The sequence below is a fragment of the Plecotus auritus genome (genome assembly GCF_963455305.1).
Source record: "Plecotus auritus genome assembly, chromosome: 3".
In the NCBI taxonomy this organism is placed as follows: domain Eukaryota; kingdom Metazoa; phylum Chordata; class Mammalia; order Chiroptera; family Vespertilionidae; genus Plecotus; species Plecotus auritus.
The window spans coordinates 106,224,055-106,243,868 of record NC_137772.1 but is presented as its reverse complement, the minus strand read 5'-3'; the positions used below and the strand labels follow the sequence as shown (position 1 = coordinate 106,243,868).

The 19,814-nt window shown below is 39.6% G+C and overlaps 1 protein-coding gene across 3 annotated transcripts in view; it reads right to left on the bottom strand.

Moving 5' to 3' along the window:
- NBEA (neurobeachin) overlaps window positions 1-19,814 on the bottom strand; it is a 954,039-nt gene that overhangs the window by 433,145 nt on the left and 501,080 nt on the right. For all 3 annotated transcript variants that reach the window (XM_080658500.1, XM_080658501.1, XM_080658502.1), the window contains one exon: window positions 11,639-11,703. In XM_080658500.1, the coding sequence (XP_080514626.1) occupies window positions 11,639-11,703 (65 nt within the window). The remainder of the gene's footprint in view (window positions 1-11,638; window positions 11,704-19,814) is intronic.

Genomic DNA, 19,814 nt, shown 5'->3' with positions numbered 1-19,814 from the left:
AGTGGTTAGGGGGTGATCAGGCTGGCAGGCAGAAGCGGTTAGGGCCAATCAGGAAGGCAGGCAGGCGAGCAGTTGGGAGCCAGCAGTCCTGGACTGTGAGAGGGATGTCCGACTGCCCGTTTAGGCCCGATCCAGGATCAGGCCTAAACGGGCAGTTGGACATCCCTCGAGGGGTCCCAGATTGGAGAGGGTGCAGGCTGGGCTGAGGGACAACCCCCCCCCCCCCCAGTGCACGAATTTTGTGCACTGGGCCTCTAGTATGCATATAAGTTCTTTGGTTGATCTCTTCCCACCCAGTCACCCACACATCAACCCCCAAAGATGGTGATGATTTTACATGGCTGGTAAAATAATGGAATTAAGTGTAACAGTTGTCAAACTCTGATGTATATTAAAGACCCTGATCACTTGCAGAACATATTACAAATGGTGATGTCTAAGTTCCAATTAAAGGTTTTGATTCCATAGGTATCAGGTGAGAACCTAGCATCTACATGTTTAATACGCATTTTTTAACCTTTTGATCCCTTTCACCCATTTTTCCACCCCCCCCCCCAATCCCCACTTCTGAGGAATAGAAATTATCTATGTAGTCTTACGTTACACATATGGGTACTAATCACCCTATAACTCAGTGTTTCAAGTCCCTTGGCACATTGGGAAGAGTCTCTGGACTAAAACCTATGGCCCAGGCCATGACTATACACTGAGTAGCCAGATTATTATGATCTCTGAAGGCATAATAATCTGGCCACTCAGTGTATATCCTATATAATAAAAGGCTAATATGCAAATTGTCCCCTCAACCAGGAGTTCAACCAGCAGGCAGGCCAGCCAACCGCCCATGTCCTCTCCCCCTGGCCAGGCTGGCCAGACCCCATCCATGCATGAATTCATGCACTGGGCCTCTAATATATATATACTAAAGGCCCAGTGCACAAAATTCGTGAATGGGGGTGTGTGTCCCTCAGCCCAGCCTGCACCCTCTCCAATCTGGGACCCCTCAAGGGATGTCCAACTGTCCGTTTAGGCTGGATCCCAATAGGATTGGGCCTAAACGGGCAGTTGGACATCCCTCTCACAGTCCAGGACTGCTGGCTCCCAACTGCTCGCCTGCCTGCCTTCCTGATTGCCCCTAACTGCTTCTGCCTGCCAGCCTGATCACCCCCTAACCACTCCCCTGACAGCCTGATTGATGCCTAACTGCTCCCCTGCCAGCCTGTTTGCCCCTAACTGCCCTCCCCTTCAGGCCTGGTCACCCCCAACTGCTCTCCCCTGCAGGCCTGGGTCTCCCCCAATTGCCCTTCCCTGCAGGCTTGATCGTCCCAGCTGCCCTCCCTGGCAGGCCTGGTCCCTCCCAAGTGCCCCCCCCTGCTGGACATCTTATTGACGGCCATCTTGTGTCCACATGGGGGCAGCCATCTTGTGTGTTGGAGTGATGGTCAATTTGCATATTACTCTTTTATTAGATAGGATATACTGAATGGCCAGATTATTATGCGTTCAGAGATCATAATAACATAATAATCTGGCCACTCAGTGTATTCTTGTCTTATCTGGCTTGCTCATCCTATCCTTCATCTCTTATCTTTAGTGTATCCTTAAACTGGCTACATACACTATAACTTCATGTTGGCACAACCCCTCCCACAGCCTATTAGTTAACTTTCATCTGTTTCTGCTATTTAAACAACATAACTGACCACAAATGCAAAGGCCAACTCTAGTAGCCTCTGTTACCTAACTATGTCACAATGGTATAAAAACTAAATCAACATATTGTTTTCTTTTCTTTCTTTAGAATAAAATTATTTTATTTTTTTGCAAAAACTTGTCAATAGGAGTTTGAACAGAACTTGCCTTCTCATCATGTAACTTATAAAATGGAGCAAGCATCTTTTCTAAGTCTTGGTGACTTGAACTTTCATATTTCTTTCTAAGTTTGGATTAGCTTTCATTTTGTTCTTTGTGCTTTCAAAGTGGTGAAATATTCCTGAGTTTCTTTAAAGTGAAGTTTTAGGCCAGTATAACTTCCTCTGGGCCATTGCCAGTCTTTTTGTCACAATTACTTTCCTCATTGATGTCCGTAAGTTCACCTTCTCTGAATTCCTGTGACAGCCTCGCTACGTTGCTCCAAAGGGCACAGTGTCAACATTCCAGTTACCTATATCTTGTGTAACCCATTTACCAGTATATTCAATTAGTATCCCACTGAAGTGACTTCAGCTTGTTTTTTTTATCTTCATAGTTCTTTTTTGTTTGTTTGTTTTTTCTTTATTGATTAAGGTATTGCATATGTGTCCTTATCCTCCCATTCCCCACCCCCCCACACACACCCCACTCATGCCCTCACCCCCTGGTGTCTGGGTCCATTGGTTAGGCTTATATGCATGCATACAAGTCCTTTGGTTGATCTCTCCCCCTTATCCCCACCCTCCCCTACCTTCCCTCTGAGGTTTGACGGTCTGATCGATGCTTCTCTGTCTCTGGATCTGTTTTTGTTTATCAGTTTATGTTGTTCATTATATTTCCACAAATGAGTGAGATCATGTGATATTTATCTTTCTCTGACTGGCTTATTTCGCTTAGCATAATGCTCTCCAGTTCCACCCATGCTGTTGCAAATGGTAAGAATTCCTTCTTTTTTTACAGCAGCATAGTATTCCATTGTGTAGATGTACCACAGTTTTTTAATCCACTCATCTGCTGATGGGCACTTAGGCTGTTTCCAAACCTTAGCTATGGTAAATCCTTTCTGATTGATGTTTCTGTTTTCTTGGGATATATTCCTAGAAGTGGTATTACTGAGTCAAATGGTAGTTCCATTTTTAGTTTTTTGAGGTAACTCCATACTGTTCTCCACAGTGGATGCACCAGTCTGCATTCCCACCAGTAGTGAAGGAGGGTTCCTTTTTCTCCGCATCCTCGCCAGCACTTGTCATTTGCTGATTTGTTGATGATAGCCATTCTGACAGGTGTGAGATGGTACCTCATTGTTGTTTTGATTTGCATCTCTCAGATGATTAGTGACTTTGAGCATGTTTTCATATATCTCTTGACCTTCTTTATGTCCTCTTTTGAAAAGTATCTATTTAGGTCCATTGCCCATTTTTTGATTGGGTTGTTTATCTTCCTTTTGTTAAGTTGTATGAGTTCACTGTAAATGTTGGCAATTAAACCCTTATCGGTGCTAACATTGGCAAATATGTTCTCCCATGCAGTGGGCTTTCTTGTTGTTTTGTTGATGGTTTCTTTTGCTGTGCAGAAGCTTTGTTCATAGTTATTACCGTCACTTCATGCTGGCCTAGGTTTTGCCTATCTTTCCTTGGTTATCATATTTTCAGATCTATTCACATCCTATTTCAGTTCTAGCAACATCACATTTTGTCTCTTTGCTGTACATTACTCTTTAATATGTTGATTATCCACTTTTGGGAATTGTCATGTGAATTTACACTTGGAAACAAGAGGCAATATGCTTTGCTGTCTATGTTTGAACTGAATACAAATGTGCAGTAACTAATCATTGATAGACTTTGAAAGAAGGAACCTGTTGGTCACTGCTCATGATGCTACATCTATTATTTACATGGAGATTTATGGATCAAAGAGCCAACAACTCTTAAATAATACAGTTAATATACCATGATAACTGACATTTGAATTCTATTGTTGGAGGGCGGTGTTATTTAACCAGTTGTGGCTCTGAAATTTTTGCATTTTTCAAATGAGCAAAGCAAGGACAACATTTTGTTTTCTAATAAAAACATGGATCATCTGAATCATGGCAAACATTTGTTTGCAATAAATAAGCTAAGAACAAACTCAAGTAAACCAAAGCTTACTGGTTTAATCATTAAATAGTAATTGTTAAAGTAAAAGAGGATATTCAAGTTGGGGCCATATACTAATTACTAAAGAATTATACTTGGATGCAATAGGCTTCTCTTCTTCAAAACCCAATAAATGCAAGGCTTTCCCCCCTGTTTTAAAGATACAATAAAAACTTGGAATCTTGTAAATTTTAGGTTAAATTCAGTGCTAAATAATACTACAACCTGGCTTTTGTATGAATATCCATTAATTATATCTTATATGCTTTCAAAAGAGTGATAAAGGTTTACTTTAGGCAAATGATTTATTTCAAAAGATCACCCAAATTCTATAATTTAAAAAAGTCTTATTTGCTTTAAGGTTCAATTCATATTTTAATAATTTAAAATCCAATTATTATTGCCAAGACATTATAGGGAATTTTACATCCCATTAACCTTGCTTTGTTTTAATTACAAAGATCCTTTGTTAGATTCCTTTAAGTGATCTAGTTTATAATTTTAGCTTGTTCTAGGGAGTACTTTAATTCAGCTGCACATTCATCAACTGGTTTTGTTCTGTTAATTATAGACAACTGCACAATTGCTTTCTCCAGCTATGATTGATGAATTATATTTAAGAGTGTAGCTGTTAAATAGGATAAACATTTATAACAATTTTCACTTAAATAATTTTATCTTCATTCCCACAAGGACCAATTAAAGACATATTCTAACAACCATGAGAAAGTGTTTTTATAGGTTTCATTTTAAACCATTAGAAAAACTTAACAAAAATGCTCTATGTCCAGGCCAATGAAATACAAGCATGTACAAAGAATCTAAGCTATGCCTAGCATTTAGTAATCACCAATGAATAAGAATAAGATAAACAGAACAATGTGTAACTATTGTACCTACATCCCAACTATCTAAATATGTTTTGATCTGGAACTCCCAATTCAAATTCATGAAAGTAAAAGGTCTAAATTGAAAGGATATGAACCAAAGTAAAGGTGAAAGTCAGAAAATTCTAAATACCTATAATATGTAACTAGAGGCTCGGTGCACGAAATTCATGTATGGGGGGTGGGGTGTGTGTCCCTCAGCCCAGCCTGCACCCTCTCCAATCTGGGATCCCTCTCACAATCCAGGACTGCTGGCTCCTAACCGCTCGCCTGCCTGCATGCATGATTGCCCCTAACCACTTCTGCCTGCCAGCCTGATCACCCCCTAACCACTCCCCTGCCAGTCTGATCGACGCCTAACTGCTCCCCTGCTGGCCCAATTGCCCCTAACTGCCCTCCCCTGCCGGCCTGGTTGCCCCCAACTGCCCTCCCCTGCTGGCCTGGTCACCCCTAACTGCCATCCCTTGCCAGCCTGGTCACCCCTAACTGCCCTCCCCTGCTGGCCTGTTTGCCCCCAACTGCCCTCCACTGCAGGCCTGGTTGCCACTAAATGCCCTCCCCTGCCGGCCCGTTCACCCCAAACTGCCCTCCCCTGCTGGCCCGGTCGCCCCTAACTGCTCTCCCCTGCACGCCTGGTTCCCCCCAACTGCCCTCCCCTGCAGGCCTGGTTGCCCCTAACTGCCCTCCCCTGCCGGCCCAGTCACCCCTAAGTGCTGTCCCCTGCAGGCCCGGTCACCCCTAACTACTCTCCCCTGCAAGTCTGGTCCCCCCACAACTGCCCTTTCCTGCAGGCCTGGGTCCTCCCTAGCTGTCCTCCCCTGCAGGCCTGGTCGCCCCCAACTGCCCTCTCCTGCTGGCCATCTTGTGGTGGCCATCTTATGTCCACATGGGGGCGACCATCTTTGACCACATGGGAGAGGCCATCTTGTGTGTTGGAGTGATGGTCAATTTGCATATTACCTCTTTATTATATAGGATAACAAAACAAAACCCTTCCATTTATTAAGAGCCTATATTACAGCAATTGTAATAAATGTGGTATAGATTATTTCAAACCTTCAGAGAAACTGGGCTTCTTTCTTAGGTGTTATACTATTCTGCGGTGTGAAACAATGTGAGAGGAAGATTATGTTACATGCCTAGCATCTAACAGTTGGAGAACTGGTATTTGAATTCAGTACAAATAGTAAACATATGATTTGTATTTTAATAGGAACTGTGGAAATAGCCACAAAATAGTGTATTATACACTACAAATAAACAGTCACTAACACTATGGAATGAGAAGTATAAACCAGGGGAAAATGGAAGGTGCTATGAGAACCTAGGAAAGCACCTATAATCTGGAGTAGCAATGGGGAGAGATTGGTGCTCAGTGAAGAGATTATTTTCACTAAAGTAATGTAAGTAAATGTCTTAAAGCAAATTCTCATCTTTTTTTGTGTTGTGGACTGTTGGTTTGGCTATTTTCAATATTCTCCTAGCTTCTCAAATATAATACCCACCTCTCCAAATTTGCTTTATTGTCAGTAAATAGCACTACCTTCTTCATTGAGAATGTAAGGCATTATAAAACAAAACAAAACAAAACCCCCCTGAATCCTGCTAAAACTTAAATGAAAGGCCAATCCCTGGACTTCAGGCTCACCCACCATACTGGCTTTTTTTCCACCAGCATTTAAAAATACTCAAGTCTTTCTTCTAAAACAATATGCCACACACCCTCCCTCACCAAATTAAAAACTGTATCTACCTTTAGAAATTACCCTATGAGTTTCTCCTTATTGGCCAAACTTCTTACAGTTGTATGTACTTGATGTCTATACTAGCTCTGACCCCAATACTCAAATCACCACTTTCTCAAAAGTTACTTTCCTCATTTATCTGCTCCCATAGCACCCTCTACTTGTCCATTGGCACTTCTATTATATCAACTAGAGGCCCTGTGCACAAAAATTCGTGCATTTGGCGGGGGGGGGGGCTCTCAGCCTGCCCCCTCTCACAGTCCAGGAGCCCTCAGAGGATGTCCTACTGATGGCAGTCCGGCCTCCCTCTGTGGAAGGCAACCAGGCCGATCAGGGGAAGGCACTACCCCTATCACTCCGCTGCTGCTGCCACTGCTTGCCACCGTGACTGCCAGCCCTCTTCGGCTCTCGCAGCTGCTGCAGCTTTGTCTGGAAGGACTTCGGGAAGACATCAGTCTAACTGGTCCAATTAGCATATTACCCTTTTATTAGTATAGATAAGTACTTAATGAAAGATTGTTGTTCCCACTAGACTCCAAGCTCCATCAGAGCAGGGCCTGGGTCTGTACCCAGAATCTTTAGCACATAGGTACTCACCAGTATAAGTCTGGATGAAATGACCTATTATACAGTGGCTCCTTTAATCCTAACTTAAGTATTGTTTTTTGGACTATTCGTTCCTCTTCAAACATTCTACTCACCATTCTTTTTTTCATTCCTTCAATAAATATTTGTGATTGTGAACCATGTGCTAGGCATTATTTCAGATACCAGGGAGATATCCACAAATAAGACACAAGCTCTTAAGGAAAGTACATTGTAATGAGGAAGATAGACATAAAATAATGAGATGATATTATTAAAATGTCAAAAGAGAGTCATGTGATGAACTTGTGCTAACTCAATAAGATGGTAAGGGGAGCCTTTCTGAGAGGTGACATTTTAGCTGATTCCTGAGTGACAGTAAACAACCAATCATATGAAGATGTGGGGAAAGAGGATTCTCCATAGAAAGAGCAGTAAAGCTGGTCCCCAGGTTTTCTTCTCACTCTGCAGACTCTTCCTGAGCATCACATCTGTGTCCTTACTTATCACTTACCATATACAAGCAGATAACTCTAAATCTCCACTCTAGCTATAACTTTGGAGAGCTGGAGACCCAAATTCCAAGAAGCCTAGTCAATGATTCCACTTGGACATTACACAGGTGCCATAAATTCAGTGTAACTCAAAGTGAAAACCTCTCTCATCCAAGCCATGCTCCTCTTTCTGTGTTATTCTAAGTAAACTGTATCTATACTATAAGCCATCCAGCTACAAAAGCTAGAAATCAAGTTATCTTGGATTCCTTCATTCATCTCTTACAACCCAATATATGAGCAATTCTATTAATTAAATTTCCAAAAGATACTTCAAATTTGTCCACTTCTTCCATCCTGGTAGCACTATTTATTAGTCTGACACCACCATCTTCATTAGGATTACTGAAACCTCAGACTGGCATCTCTGTTCTAGTCTTGACCCCCTAAAATCCATTTGCCACATTTCAAGTTATGCCTAAACCTCTTCAGTTACACCCCAGCAGCCTTACCACATCTTAGAAACCCCTTCCTGGAATGACCCTTGCCTTGAGGAATGACCCTCAAGTTCTATGTGGGTAGCACAAAACACACAATTAAATAGCTGTTGGCTGACTAAAAATAGCTCTCCAGCAACATGTCTTGCTGTCTTTTGCCTCTTGGTTTTTGCACTAAATTATTCCCTTGGCCCAGAATTTTATTCCTCTTTTTTTTAAAATTTCATATAGCTATGTCATAATCATCTCTCAATTATCAACCAAGATGGCATTATGTTTGGATATGCTTCTTTTTTAGAAACCTCTTTCTTTGTAGACTATTTTAAAAGCAGTTTTAAGTTCTTAGCAAACTTGAGCAGAAGATAGATTTCTCAGATACTACCTCAGGCCACAAAACCTCCCCCAAAAAGTTATCACCATCTACCATTTGTTAGAAATGATGAACCTACATTAATACAGCATTATCACTGAAAATCCATACTTTACATTAGGGTTCATTCTTGGTACTGTATATTCTACGGGTTTAGACAAATGTATGACATGTATCCACTATTATAGCATCATATGGAGTAGGTTCATTGCTCTAAAAATCCTCTCTGCTCTGTCTCCCTCCAACCCCTAGTGACCACTGATCTATTATTGTCTCCACACTTTTGCTTTTCCAGAATGTCATATAGTTCAAATCATACAGTATATTAGCCTTTTCAAATTGGCTTCTTTCATTTAGTAATATGCAATTAAGTTTCTTCTATGTTTTTCCATGGCTTGAAAACTCATTTCTTTTTAGAACTAAATAATAAATATTCCATTTTCTGGATGTATCATACAAATGAATGGGTATTTATTTATCTATTAATTACTGAAGTGCATCTTGACATCTAAGTTCTGGCAATTATGAACAAAGTGGATATAAACATCTGCATGCAGGTTTTTATGTGGACTTAAGTTTTTAACTTCTTTGGGTAGATAGAAGCATGGCTGTTGGATTGTATAGTAAGAGTATATTTACTTTTGTAAGAAACCGCCAGCCTATCTTTCAAAGTGGCTGTATATTTTGCATTCCCACCAGCAACAAATGAAAGTACAGTTGTTCCACATCCTTACCAGCATTTGGTGTTGTCAAGTGTTCTGGATTTTGGACATTCTAATAAGTATATAGTGGTATCTCATTGTTGTTTTAATTAGCATTTCCCTGATGATATGTAGAGCATTTTCTCATAAGTTTATTTTCCATCTATGTATCTTCTTTGGCGAGGTATCTGTTAGGTCTTTGGCCCATTTTTAAATCAGATGGTTTGTATTCTTATTGTTGAATTTTAAGACTTCATATTATATTTTAAGATAATAGCACTTCATCAGATATATCTTGTGGAAATATTTTGTCACAGTCTTTGGTTTGCCTTCTCATTCTCTTGACACCCTCTTTCATAAAGCAAAAGTTTTACATTTTAATGAAGTCCAGTTTAGCACTTTTTTCTTTCATGGCTCATACTTTTGGTATTGTACCTAAAAAGTCATCACCATACCCAAGGTCATGGAGATTTTCTCCTATGTTATCTTCTAGGAGTGTTATAGTTTTGCATTTCATATTTATGTCTGTGATCCTCTTTCAGTTAATTTTTATGCTGTTATAAAATCCATGTCTAGATTTCTCACATGTGGATGGATGTCCAGTTGTTACAGCATCATTTGTCGAAAAGACTATCATATTATACCCTGATAACCCAACCATTTGGATAATGCATCCCTCTAGATGAGATTAAGTGCCCTACCTTAGGCTTGCATTAATACCTATACAACCCCAATCATAGCACCCTTGTATTATTGTGTGTGCCAGTTTAATGTTTGTCTTGTTCACTTCTCTATTCCCAGCTCTTATAATAGTGTTTGTAATGTCGGAGGTGCTGAATAGACATTTGCTGTACTAATGTATACATGATCTGTATATTTATAGCTAGTCATGTTTCAATTATTATTCCAAAATCATCTTTGTTGGAGGAAAAATCTGTATGAAAATAGAAGCACACTCTAGAATGGCACAAAAATATTATGGTGAGCATTTTGAAGGTTTGCATGGATTTAAATTTTAACAAAATTAAACTACTTTCTGTAATTCCAACTTCTTTCCTAAAATAAAACAAAGTAAACCCCAAACGCTACCACTGAGCAATAAAACAGCATCAAAAGCTAAAAACCTCTGATAATAGCAAATTCTCCATCCTCTTTTTGTCTAAGATAATATTATAATCTTAAATGTTAAAGGTTCAATTCTGTTAACTCTTCAGAGTTACTGAAGACAAAATAATTTTTGTTTTTTACTTCACAGTTGAAAGAAACTAGCAAAATTAGCATAAATGTGAATTGAGAGTTTCTATAACTGATATGACAATGAGTAAATAGCCTGTGAAAATTTTTTTTCTAGTTTTCATCACCTGAAGATGGGTAATAATTATTATCAATTCTTACAATAATCAAGCTTTATAAGAACTACAGTGTGTTGTTATATAAAATTATTTATGTTATTTTAAAAAACGAATATTTTGTTGCATCTTTTGCTTTGCAGTGAGTAAAATATTTATTTAAATTTTTAGTTACATTATTATGACTAAAAATAATTCAAACATGGAATATCTAAATGAAAGATATTCATTAAGATTCACTGTTATAACAACAGAGGCTATTTTTTAGACTATAAAACTTGATAAAAAAAGCAATAATACTAAACTTATTTAAGTTTCTTTAAAAATGGATTTCTATACCATACATAAACTAATTTTCAAGGAATATGTTATAAAATATTCTTTCATAATACCACTCCCTTGATAAAATTTTATATATAGTAAGCATTATTTATCAATTTAATTTAATTTGGTTTGAAATACAAATAAATAGATTATGCCAAATATGCAGTCATTATTTCCCAAAGATTATACTATATCATAGAAGAAACTCAAGTTGCAAAGGATGCAGGTCTTAGCTGATAGAAGCTGTACATGTCAAAATGATGACAGTTACATTTGTCTTAATGTATACACTGCCAGTAAAGTTTTAGGAAAATCATAGTGAACAACTGTTTATAATAAAGAGAAAATACAATAATAGGCTCAAACATAATTTTACTTATAGCATCATTTTAATAATGTATATATAAATTCCGAACCAGACTGTTATACTTCCTATATTTAACATCCTTCACATTTTCAGCTGGATACCAGATAGCACAGCATGTTCAGATAAAACTGTTTCACATGAGCTGAGATAGGCAGAGAGAGTCCACATGGAGCATAACACTGAAACCAGATGGAGTGGCAGATGGGACTGCAGACGGGGTTCACTTGATCTATGTAAAACAACTTTACTACTTAGTGAGATGTGGCTCCAATCTCACAAAAACCTTCTAAAGTTGTCCCTTTATTTCATACATGCTCATGCCTGAATAAATATTTTCAACATTTTAAATTTTGTTCCTTTAAAGTTTCTTTGGTAAATTATTTAATTAAAACATTTTCTTACATATTTTTTGACCAGATGGCAGGAAAAATCAGTTGCCCAGTGGAATACAATGTGCAGTAGAATAAAAATTGTAAAATTAATTACCTTCCTTCATTGATGAGTTCAATAAATGCAAGTCCTGCATTCTTCTGAATAGAATTTTGCCATTCCTAAAAGGAGAAACCAAACCAAGTGTCATAAAAATGAGCATGTAAAGCAAAGTAACATCTTGTTTAAGGATCATGTTGGTGCTGTTAAAATAACTTCCATGCGATGATATTTCTAAAACTTTAAAAAAATTAACAAATGTCACTGTGCTACTCAGTTTAAAAGGTGCTATCGAATTCCCCCTAAATTCCAGGCTTGATGCCCATTGAAATAGAAAGTGAGATCATAGGTACAGATCACAAATTCCCAGCACAAAGTGTCCTTCCTTCCAAAAGAGACCAAATGCCTAGTGGCTATATAAGGGTTAGAAATATTGGAATAGAAATTTTAATCCCTGAAAAAGAAAATTTTCACTGAGGTTATAAAATGAAAATTAGAAATATAAACAACATATTTAGATTAATTTGTAAATGAAATGTGATAGTTATGTATGTAGTCAAAATGACTGAAAAGCATATAAAATGTATATAAATTCTTTTAATAGTAAATAAATTCTTTTAAAACTTATAAAAATAAATATTTAAAATTAAAACTATATCCAAATGTTATACTCTTCCTATGACATATTTAGAATATGTTTTAAATAATTTTTTGGTTATTGGTTTATCCCAGTAATTTTAATTTTGGGAGTCTTTTTTAAATGTAGCTGGTAAATTACAATTTTTGGATTAAAATTATATCCACTTCAATAGTACTATAAGTAAATAATTCCCTAATACATTTTATATATATAAAAAGTCCTTATTGGTCCTTATTTATAGGTTTTTTTTTCTCTGTGAGTTAACAATTAAAGTGCTGGCCTCACATACCGTAAGTGGTCAGCTCCCTGCCTATGAATTCAGCTCCACAAAAAGAACAGTCTCTATGATAACCCTTCACTCTATTCCTGATCATGTGCTCCTCTAAAGCTTATACACATGCTGTGAATAAATGTGGTCCCCAAAAGTAGGTGTTTGGTATGTAAATATTCTCTGCTCTAAGTAAATTTATGAAGAATTATAGAAGAACAAACCACTAACCCACATTTCCCCAAGAGAGAATCAACAACTCGGGAAGAGTGATGTGGTAGCCTGGGGTCAGTAATTATTTTATAAAGAAAAAAAGAGACCTAAATGATGTCATTTTTAGCAAAGTGTTTTAGCTTCAACAACCTTTAACTAAAGTTTATCAAAATGATAAGATTGTTATTGTATTTTACCGAGCTTATTAAAATCTTTCAAATAATTTCTGTTGAAAAATTATAGGAAACTTTTTCCTACATTTTAACAAAATGACTTATTACCGCCCTAGCCAGTTTGGCTCAGTGGATAGAGCCTTGGCCTGCAAACTGAAAGGTCCCAGGTTCGATTGCAGTCAAGGGCACATACCCAGGTTGTGGGCTCGATCCCCAGTTGGGGACTTGCAGGAGGCAGCTGATCCATGATTCTCTCTTATCGTGGATGTTTCTATCTCTCTCTCCCTCTTCCTTCCTCTCTGAAATCAATAAAAATATATCTAAAAAAAATGGCTTACTACCGTCCTCTTAAATATTTTACATATTACTATTATATAGCCTATAATTACTGCAAACAAATAAACCACAATGTGTCATTTTATCAGGAGTACTTGACATTTACTGTGATATTAACTTAAAGAAAGAATTGATTTTTACGTAACAAGAATCATGTCACTCCGAAGAGTAGATTCTTGCAGACAATTTCTTATAGACAATTTTCTTTATGATGCTGCTTGTATATCAAGGCTCTTTATCAGTATAAACTTCTAATATGAATAGAATTTTTAAAGAGGATATTTCACAATGTGCATTCAGGTATTACATATGCACCCCAAATTATACTGTGTCTAAAAGATCACAGAATAAAATGTTTTAAAAAACTTTGTTCAGATCAAACAAAACATATGTGTAAGGCACTGTCAGCCCATGAGATGCTTATCTGCAATATTGTATACAGGAACTAGAGGCCCAGTGCACAAATTCATGCACCAGTGGGGTCCCTCAGCCTGGCCTGCGGGATCGGGACGAAACCAGCTCTCTGACATCTCCTGAGGGGTCCCAGATTGTGAGAGGGCACAGACCAGGCCGAGGGACCCCACCAGAGGACGAGGGGTGGGGAGGAATATGGGAGGTTGGCCAGCCAGGGAGGGACCAAGGGAGGACTCCAGGGCGTATCCGGCCCTTCTCACTCAGTCCCGATGGGCTGGAGCCTAGCAGCAAGCTAACCTACCGATCGGAGCATCTACCCCCTGCTGGTCAGTTCACGTCATAGCAACTGGTCGACCGGTTGACTGTCTGCCCCCTGGTGGTCAGTGCACATCATAGTGAGCGGTTAAGCGACCTTAGCATATCATTAGCATATGACCCTTTGATTGGTTGAATGGACGACTGGATGACTGGACACTTAGCATATTAGGCTTCTATTATATAGAATAGTAGAAATAAATCTGAGCTAAGCTAAAGATATTAGAGCTTATAGGATGAGAAAGCCAATGAAAATATATGACTGCAACACTGCATCCAAGAAATTAGTGTTTTAGAAAAGTAATTTGTCATTTCTGAGAGAGGGGAAATAGTAGGGAGTTGTTTTATAGGCCCCTTCAGAAGAGAGACAATAAACTCCAATTATGAACTGGGAAATGAAAATTAAGAGATATTGCCCTAACTGGTTTGGCTCAGTGGCTAGAGCGTCGGCCTGGGGACTGAGGGGTCCCGGGTTCGATTCCGGTCAAGGGCATGTACCTTGGTTGCGGGCACATCCCCAGTGGGGGGTGTGCAGGAGGCAGCTGATCGATGTTTCTCTCTCATCGATGTTTCTAACTCTCTATCCCTCTCCCTTCCTCTCTGTGAAAAATCAATAAAATATATTTAAAAAAAAAAGAAAATTAAGAGATATCACAAAGAAGAGATGCTAGGACTGAATGAGAAATTAGATTTAAGGGCTAAAGTAGAAGAGTGAGTCAAATAAGATTATTAAGTTTTTAACATGAATGACAGAGGGAATAGTAATATTCTTATGAAAATACTAAAGAATGGTACACATTTGGGAAAAATCATAAGGTTGTCTTCAGTTTATATTTGAGTTTAGAATGATGATGGCATATAAAAAAGGAATGAAGAATTTGGAATTCTTTAGATAGAAATATTGACTAAGGCACAGCATTAGACAAGTCTTCAAAGAAGAATAAACAGAAAGAAGATAAAAAAACTCAGGCTGATTCTTGGGAACCATTCACATTTTTAAGATGGAAAAAAGGAGCAGTTGAATGGGACAAGAAAAGATCTTCCAGAATTTAAGAATAAAAGAAAAATACTATAATATTATTCAAAATAAAATAATCCACTATATACACTGGCTCAGAGAAAAAGATACAAGACCCTTTAATCATTAATATCATTCTCTTTTTATAATGATTAAAAAGTTAAATTATATTTAAATTTGTAAAATTCACATATAGTAAACCACAAACAATAATAAATATGAAAACAAAACTACAAAAAACAAAACAGATGTCATTCTAAGGAAGGGAAGGAAAAGAAAAGCTCTGGTGCTGGAGCTAGTGCTGGCAAGGCTGGCTCCAGCTCAGAAGAGTAGTGTTAGAATTGGTTCTAGTTCCGGGCTCACTCTAACTTTGGTACTGATGCCAAATCTGGTGTGAGAATTGACAATGGAGATGATGCTATATCTGGAACTGATACTGGCTCTAGAGCTGGAGCTGGAGTTGATACTAAGTTTGAAGCTGATACACAGCTCATATTGGAGTTGGCTGTAGCTCTATAGCTGGCTCTAGCTTTATCTCTGGAGCTAGTGCAGAAGCTGGCTCTAGCTCCTAAGTTCAATCTAGGTCTGGTTCTGGAATTGGCCCTAGCTCTAAAGGTGCTACTGCAGCTGGTGCTAGTTAATGAAGGAATTACCTCTATCTCTGGAGTTGGCTCTAGTGCTACAGCTGGTTCTAGACCTGGCTCTAGTTCTAGAGCTGGCACTGTCTTTAGTTCTCAAGCCAGAGGAGGTCCCAGAGTTACATGAAGCTTGAGCTTTTGTGAGAGCTGGCTGGCCCTAGCTGTACAGGTGCTGGAGCTTGTGTCTAAGCTACTAATATAACTTTTGAAGTCATTACCTACAGTCCTTCTGGCAACCTGATATGCAAGACAGAGATCAAGACAAGAGTAGAAGAAGGATACAAGGAATAACAACAACAAAAAAATACAACAAGAAAGGAAACCTGAAAAGGAAAGACAGTGAAGAAACAAGGAAAAATAACACTGTAATTATACAGGTGATATGCGAAGTTACTGCAATTATAAAAAACAAAACAGAAGCTTTAAAAACAAAGTTAAAAACAATTCCCAGAAAATAGAAAGATAATAAGATACAACCAAAACATTAAGAGATGCAAGGAAAACAATAGAGAAAAAGAAAAGTAGAGGATGTTCTGCTGAAAGGCCAATATCCACTGAGTAGCAACTATCCCCTGATTAGGGAAAATGGATGAGAGGAAATTATCAAAGAAATTTCAAATTTTCCCCAAGAATTAAACATATGATATTAAATCTCCAGCAAGGCTAATCATCATAAAATTTCAGGACACCAGGGTTAAGGAAAAGGCTAACAGGAAAAAATAATATTTAAATAAAGAATCAAGGATGAGAAAGACACTAGATTTCTCAACACCAAAACAAAAAGACAGGAGGAAAGAAAATAATACCTTCAAAATTATTAAAAGCAATAGAGGCCCGGTGCATGAAATTTGTGCACTGGGAAGGGGGTGTCCCTCAGCCCAGCCTGCAACCTCTCCAATCTGGGACCACTCGGGGGATGGCCAACTGCCGGACATCTTTCTCAAAATCCGGGACTGCTGGCTCCCAACTGCTTGCCTGCCTGCCAGCCTGATCACCTCCTAACCACTCCCCTGCCAGCCTGCTTGACACCTAACTGCTCCCCTGCCAGCCGGTCACTCCCAACTGCCCTCCCCTGCTGGCCCGATCGCCCCAATTGCCCTCCCCTGCAGGCCTGGTTGCCCCCAACTGCCCTCCCCTGCAGGCCTGGTTGCCCCCAACTGCTCTCCCTTGCAGGCCTGGTCCCCTCCAACTATCCTCCCCTACAGGGCTGGCCCCCCCCAACTGCCCTCCCCTGCAGGCCTGGGTCCTCCCCAACTGTCCTCCCCTGCAGGCCTTGTTGCCCCCAACTGCCCTCCTCTGCTGGCCAGGTCACCCATAACTACCCTCCCCTGCAGGCCTGGTACCTCCCAACTGCCCTCCCCTGCAGGCTTGGTCCCTCCCAACTGCCCTCCCCTGCTGGCCTGATTGCCCACAACTGCCCTCCCCTGCTGGCCATCTTGTGGTGGCCATCTTGTGTTCACATGGGGGTGGCCATCTTTGACCACATGGGGGCGGCCATCTTGTGTGTTGGAGTGATGGTCAATTTGCATATTACCTCTTTATTATATAGGATACTGATTAATAACATGGGAAAGAGTTAAAAGAATGCAAAGTAGCTGCCTCAACTAAATGTGCATCAGGGGTAAAGCAGGGTTCTGATTTTTGTTTTGCTTTTTATGTCTTTAAACTATCTACACAAATTTTAAAATTATTTCAAAATTAAACTTTTTCTTTTATAATAGTGTAACAAAACTATTACAAAACCAACAGTTTCTTTAAAGAACCAGGAGACTTGTATGGCATGCAGATTAATAGACTATCAAGAAGGAAATAGTTAATTTTATCAGATTACAGAGAAGTTTTGAATATGGAAGACTTATCAAAAATTACATATGGAAATTTATTATTGCAAGGCATGTATTTTTTCCTCCAGAATTGATTTTTATGGATTAGTAGGCAATATAATTCTTTAATTTGTTCGATGAGAATGCCACTGACAGGCTTTGTATTTGAGTTAACTATCCTCCTCAAAGGCCTGAAGTTAGAGTTGCTATTTTCTCGAAGTTTCCTACTTTAAAAAGAGGGATGAGGTCTTCTTGCCCAAGAGAAATTTCCTGAACCTTTCTGTGCTGGTGGGACTGTGTCCTTTTTCATTTTATTCTCTAAATTTTGCAGATTAGGCATTAGAAACCTATTATTACTTTTGCTTGTATATTGTTACATTGTTAATTTTTCCACGTGTGAAAAATGTTAGGTATGATGAGGACGCAGGTGAGGTCCTGGGACTTGGTAGCTAGAATTCAGTAGATGAAAGCCTGACTGAACTGGGTTTATGAATGAAAGGTAATTAAAGAATATAGTAGCTAGAAATATACTCTTTCAAAAAATTTTGCAGTTAAAGCTAAGAAAAAATTTGGTAGGAGTTTGAAAGATAGCTTCTTGTTTTTATGATGAAGAGAAAAATGTGGTTTTATATCTTATATACTATTATAATTTTCATTGTTACCACCTGCTGAAACCAAGCCATATAAGTAATACTCAATAAATATTATTAATGACTTATTGGGTAAGCTGCATTCACATGCAATTCCCCATTGTTATTATTAGAGACTAGAGGCCCAGTGCATGAATTCATGCACCACTGGAGTCCCTTGGCGTGGCCTGCGGGATCGGGCCGAAACCGGCTCTCCAACATCCCCTGAGGGGTCCCAAATTGCAAGAGGATACAACCAGGCCTAGGGACCCCACTGGTGCACGATCGGGGCTGGGGAGGGGTGTGGGAGGTTGGCCAGCTGGGGAGGGACTGCAGGAGGACTCCAGGGCATGTCCAATCCCTCTCACTCAGTCCCAATGGGCCAGAGCCCAGCAGCAAGCTAACCTACAGGTGGGAGCGTCTGCTCCCTGGTGGTCAGTGCACGTCATAGCGACTGGCCGACTGTCTGCCCCCTGGTGGTCAGTGCACATCATTGCGAGCAGTTAAGCAACCTTAGCATATCATTAGCATATTACACTTTGGCAAAATGGATGACCAGACGGCTGAACACTTAGCATATTAGGCTTTTATTATATAGGATATAAAGCTATGTGACAGGTAATGTAATCTTTTAAAATATACACAACCCATGGACACAGACAATGGTGGGCCTAGGGAGGGGATGGGAGTGGGAAGGAGGAGGTCAATGGGGAAAAAGTGGGGGACATCTGTAATACTATAAAAATGTCCTTGTTAAGGATACTCCTAACTAACCTAACACAGAGTTTCTTCTGTGAAAGCACAGACCAAGTGGGTTCTTTTTCTGTGAAGACATGAAAAAGCAATGCTGATTACAAAAAGAAAAAAGGACTCTCTCTCTCTCTTTCTCCTCTTTCTTTCCCTCTCTCTTTCTGTCTCAGACATTTTCTGTTCTTCTCCAAACCTTTACAGGAAGTTTAAGAGGCTGCCTATCTACCTACCTCTTCTGCTACCTCTGACTGTCCTGATCTTCTGTCCTCAGACATGAGTAAATCTCAAATACGTATCTTATACAGGATTTTCAAACAACATACGCTGAAATACCAATTTTCCAATATAGGAGTTCAACACTAATTTGCTTAATGGTATTTTCCATATGTCTGTAACCTCAGTTTACTCTTTATATGTTTTATGTGCACATAATATGACTAGAGGTCCAGTGCATGAAAATTCATGCACTTGGGGGGGGTCCCTGAGCCCGACCTGTGCCCTCTCGCAGTCCGGGACCCCTTGGGGGATGTCCACCTGCCGGCTTAGGCCCACTTCCCAGGGGACAGGGCCTAAGCTGTCAATCAGACATCCCTCTGGCAGCCCAGGAGCCCTTGGGGGATGTCCAACTGATAGCTTAGGCCCACTCCCCACGGAGTCGGACATCCTTAACACTGCCGAGGAGGTGAGAGAGGCTCCCGCCACTGCTGCTGCGCTCGCAGCCATCAGCTGGCTTGTGGTTGAGCAGAGCTCCCCCTGTGGGAGCGCACTGACCACCAGGGGGCAGCTCCTGAGTTGAGCATCTGCCCCCTGGTGATCAGTGTGCATCATAGTGACAGGTCGTTCCACCTGGTCAATTTGCATATTACCCTTTTATTATATAGGATTAGACTTTAGGTACTGCATCTTTGAACAAAGAGCCATATTTTACTCATCTGTGATAACTGTAGGGGCAGAAGAAATAGACGATATAATTTTCAGAGACTATACTACAGCATTAAGGCAGCAATACTTTAATT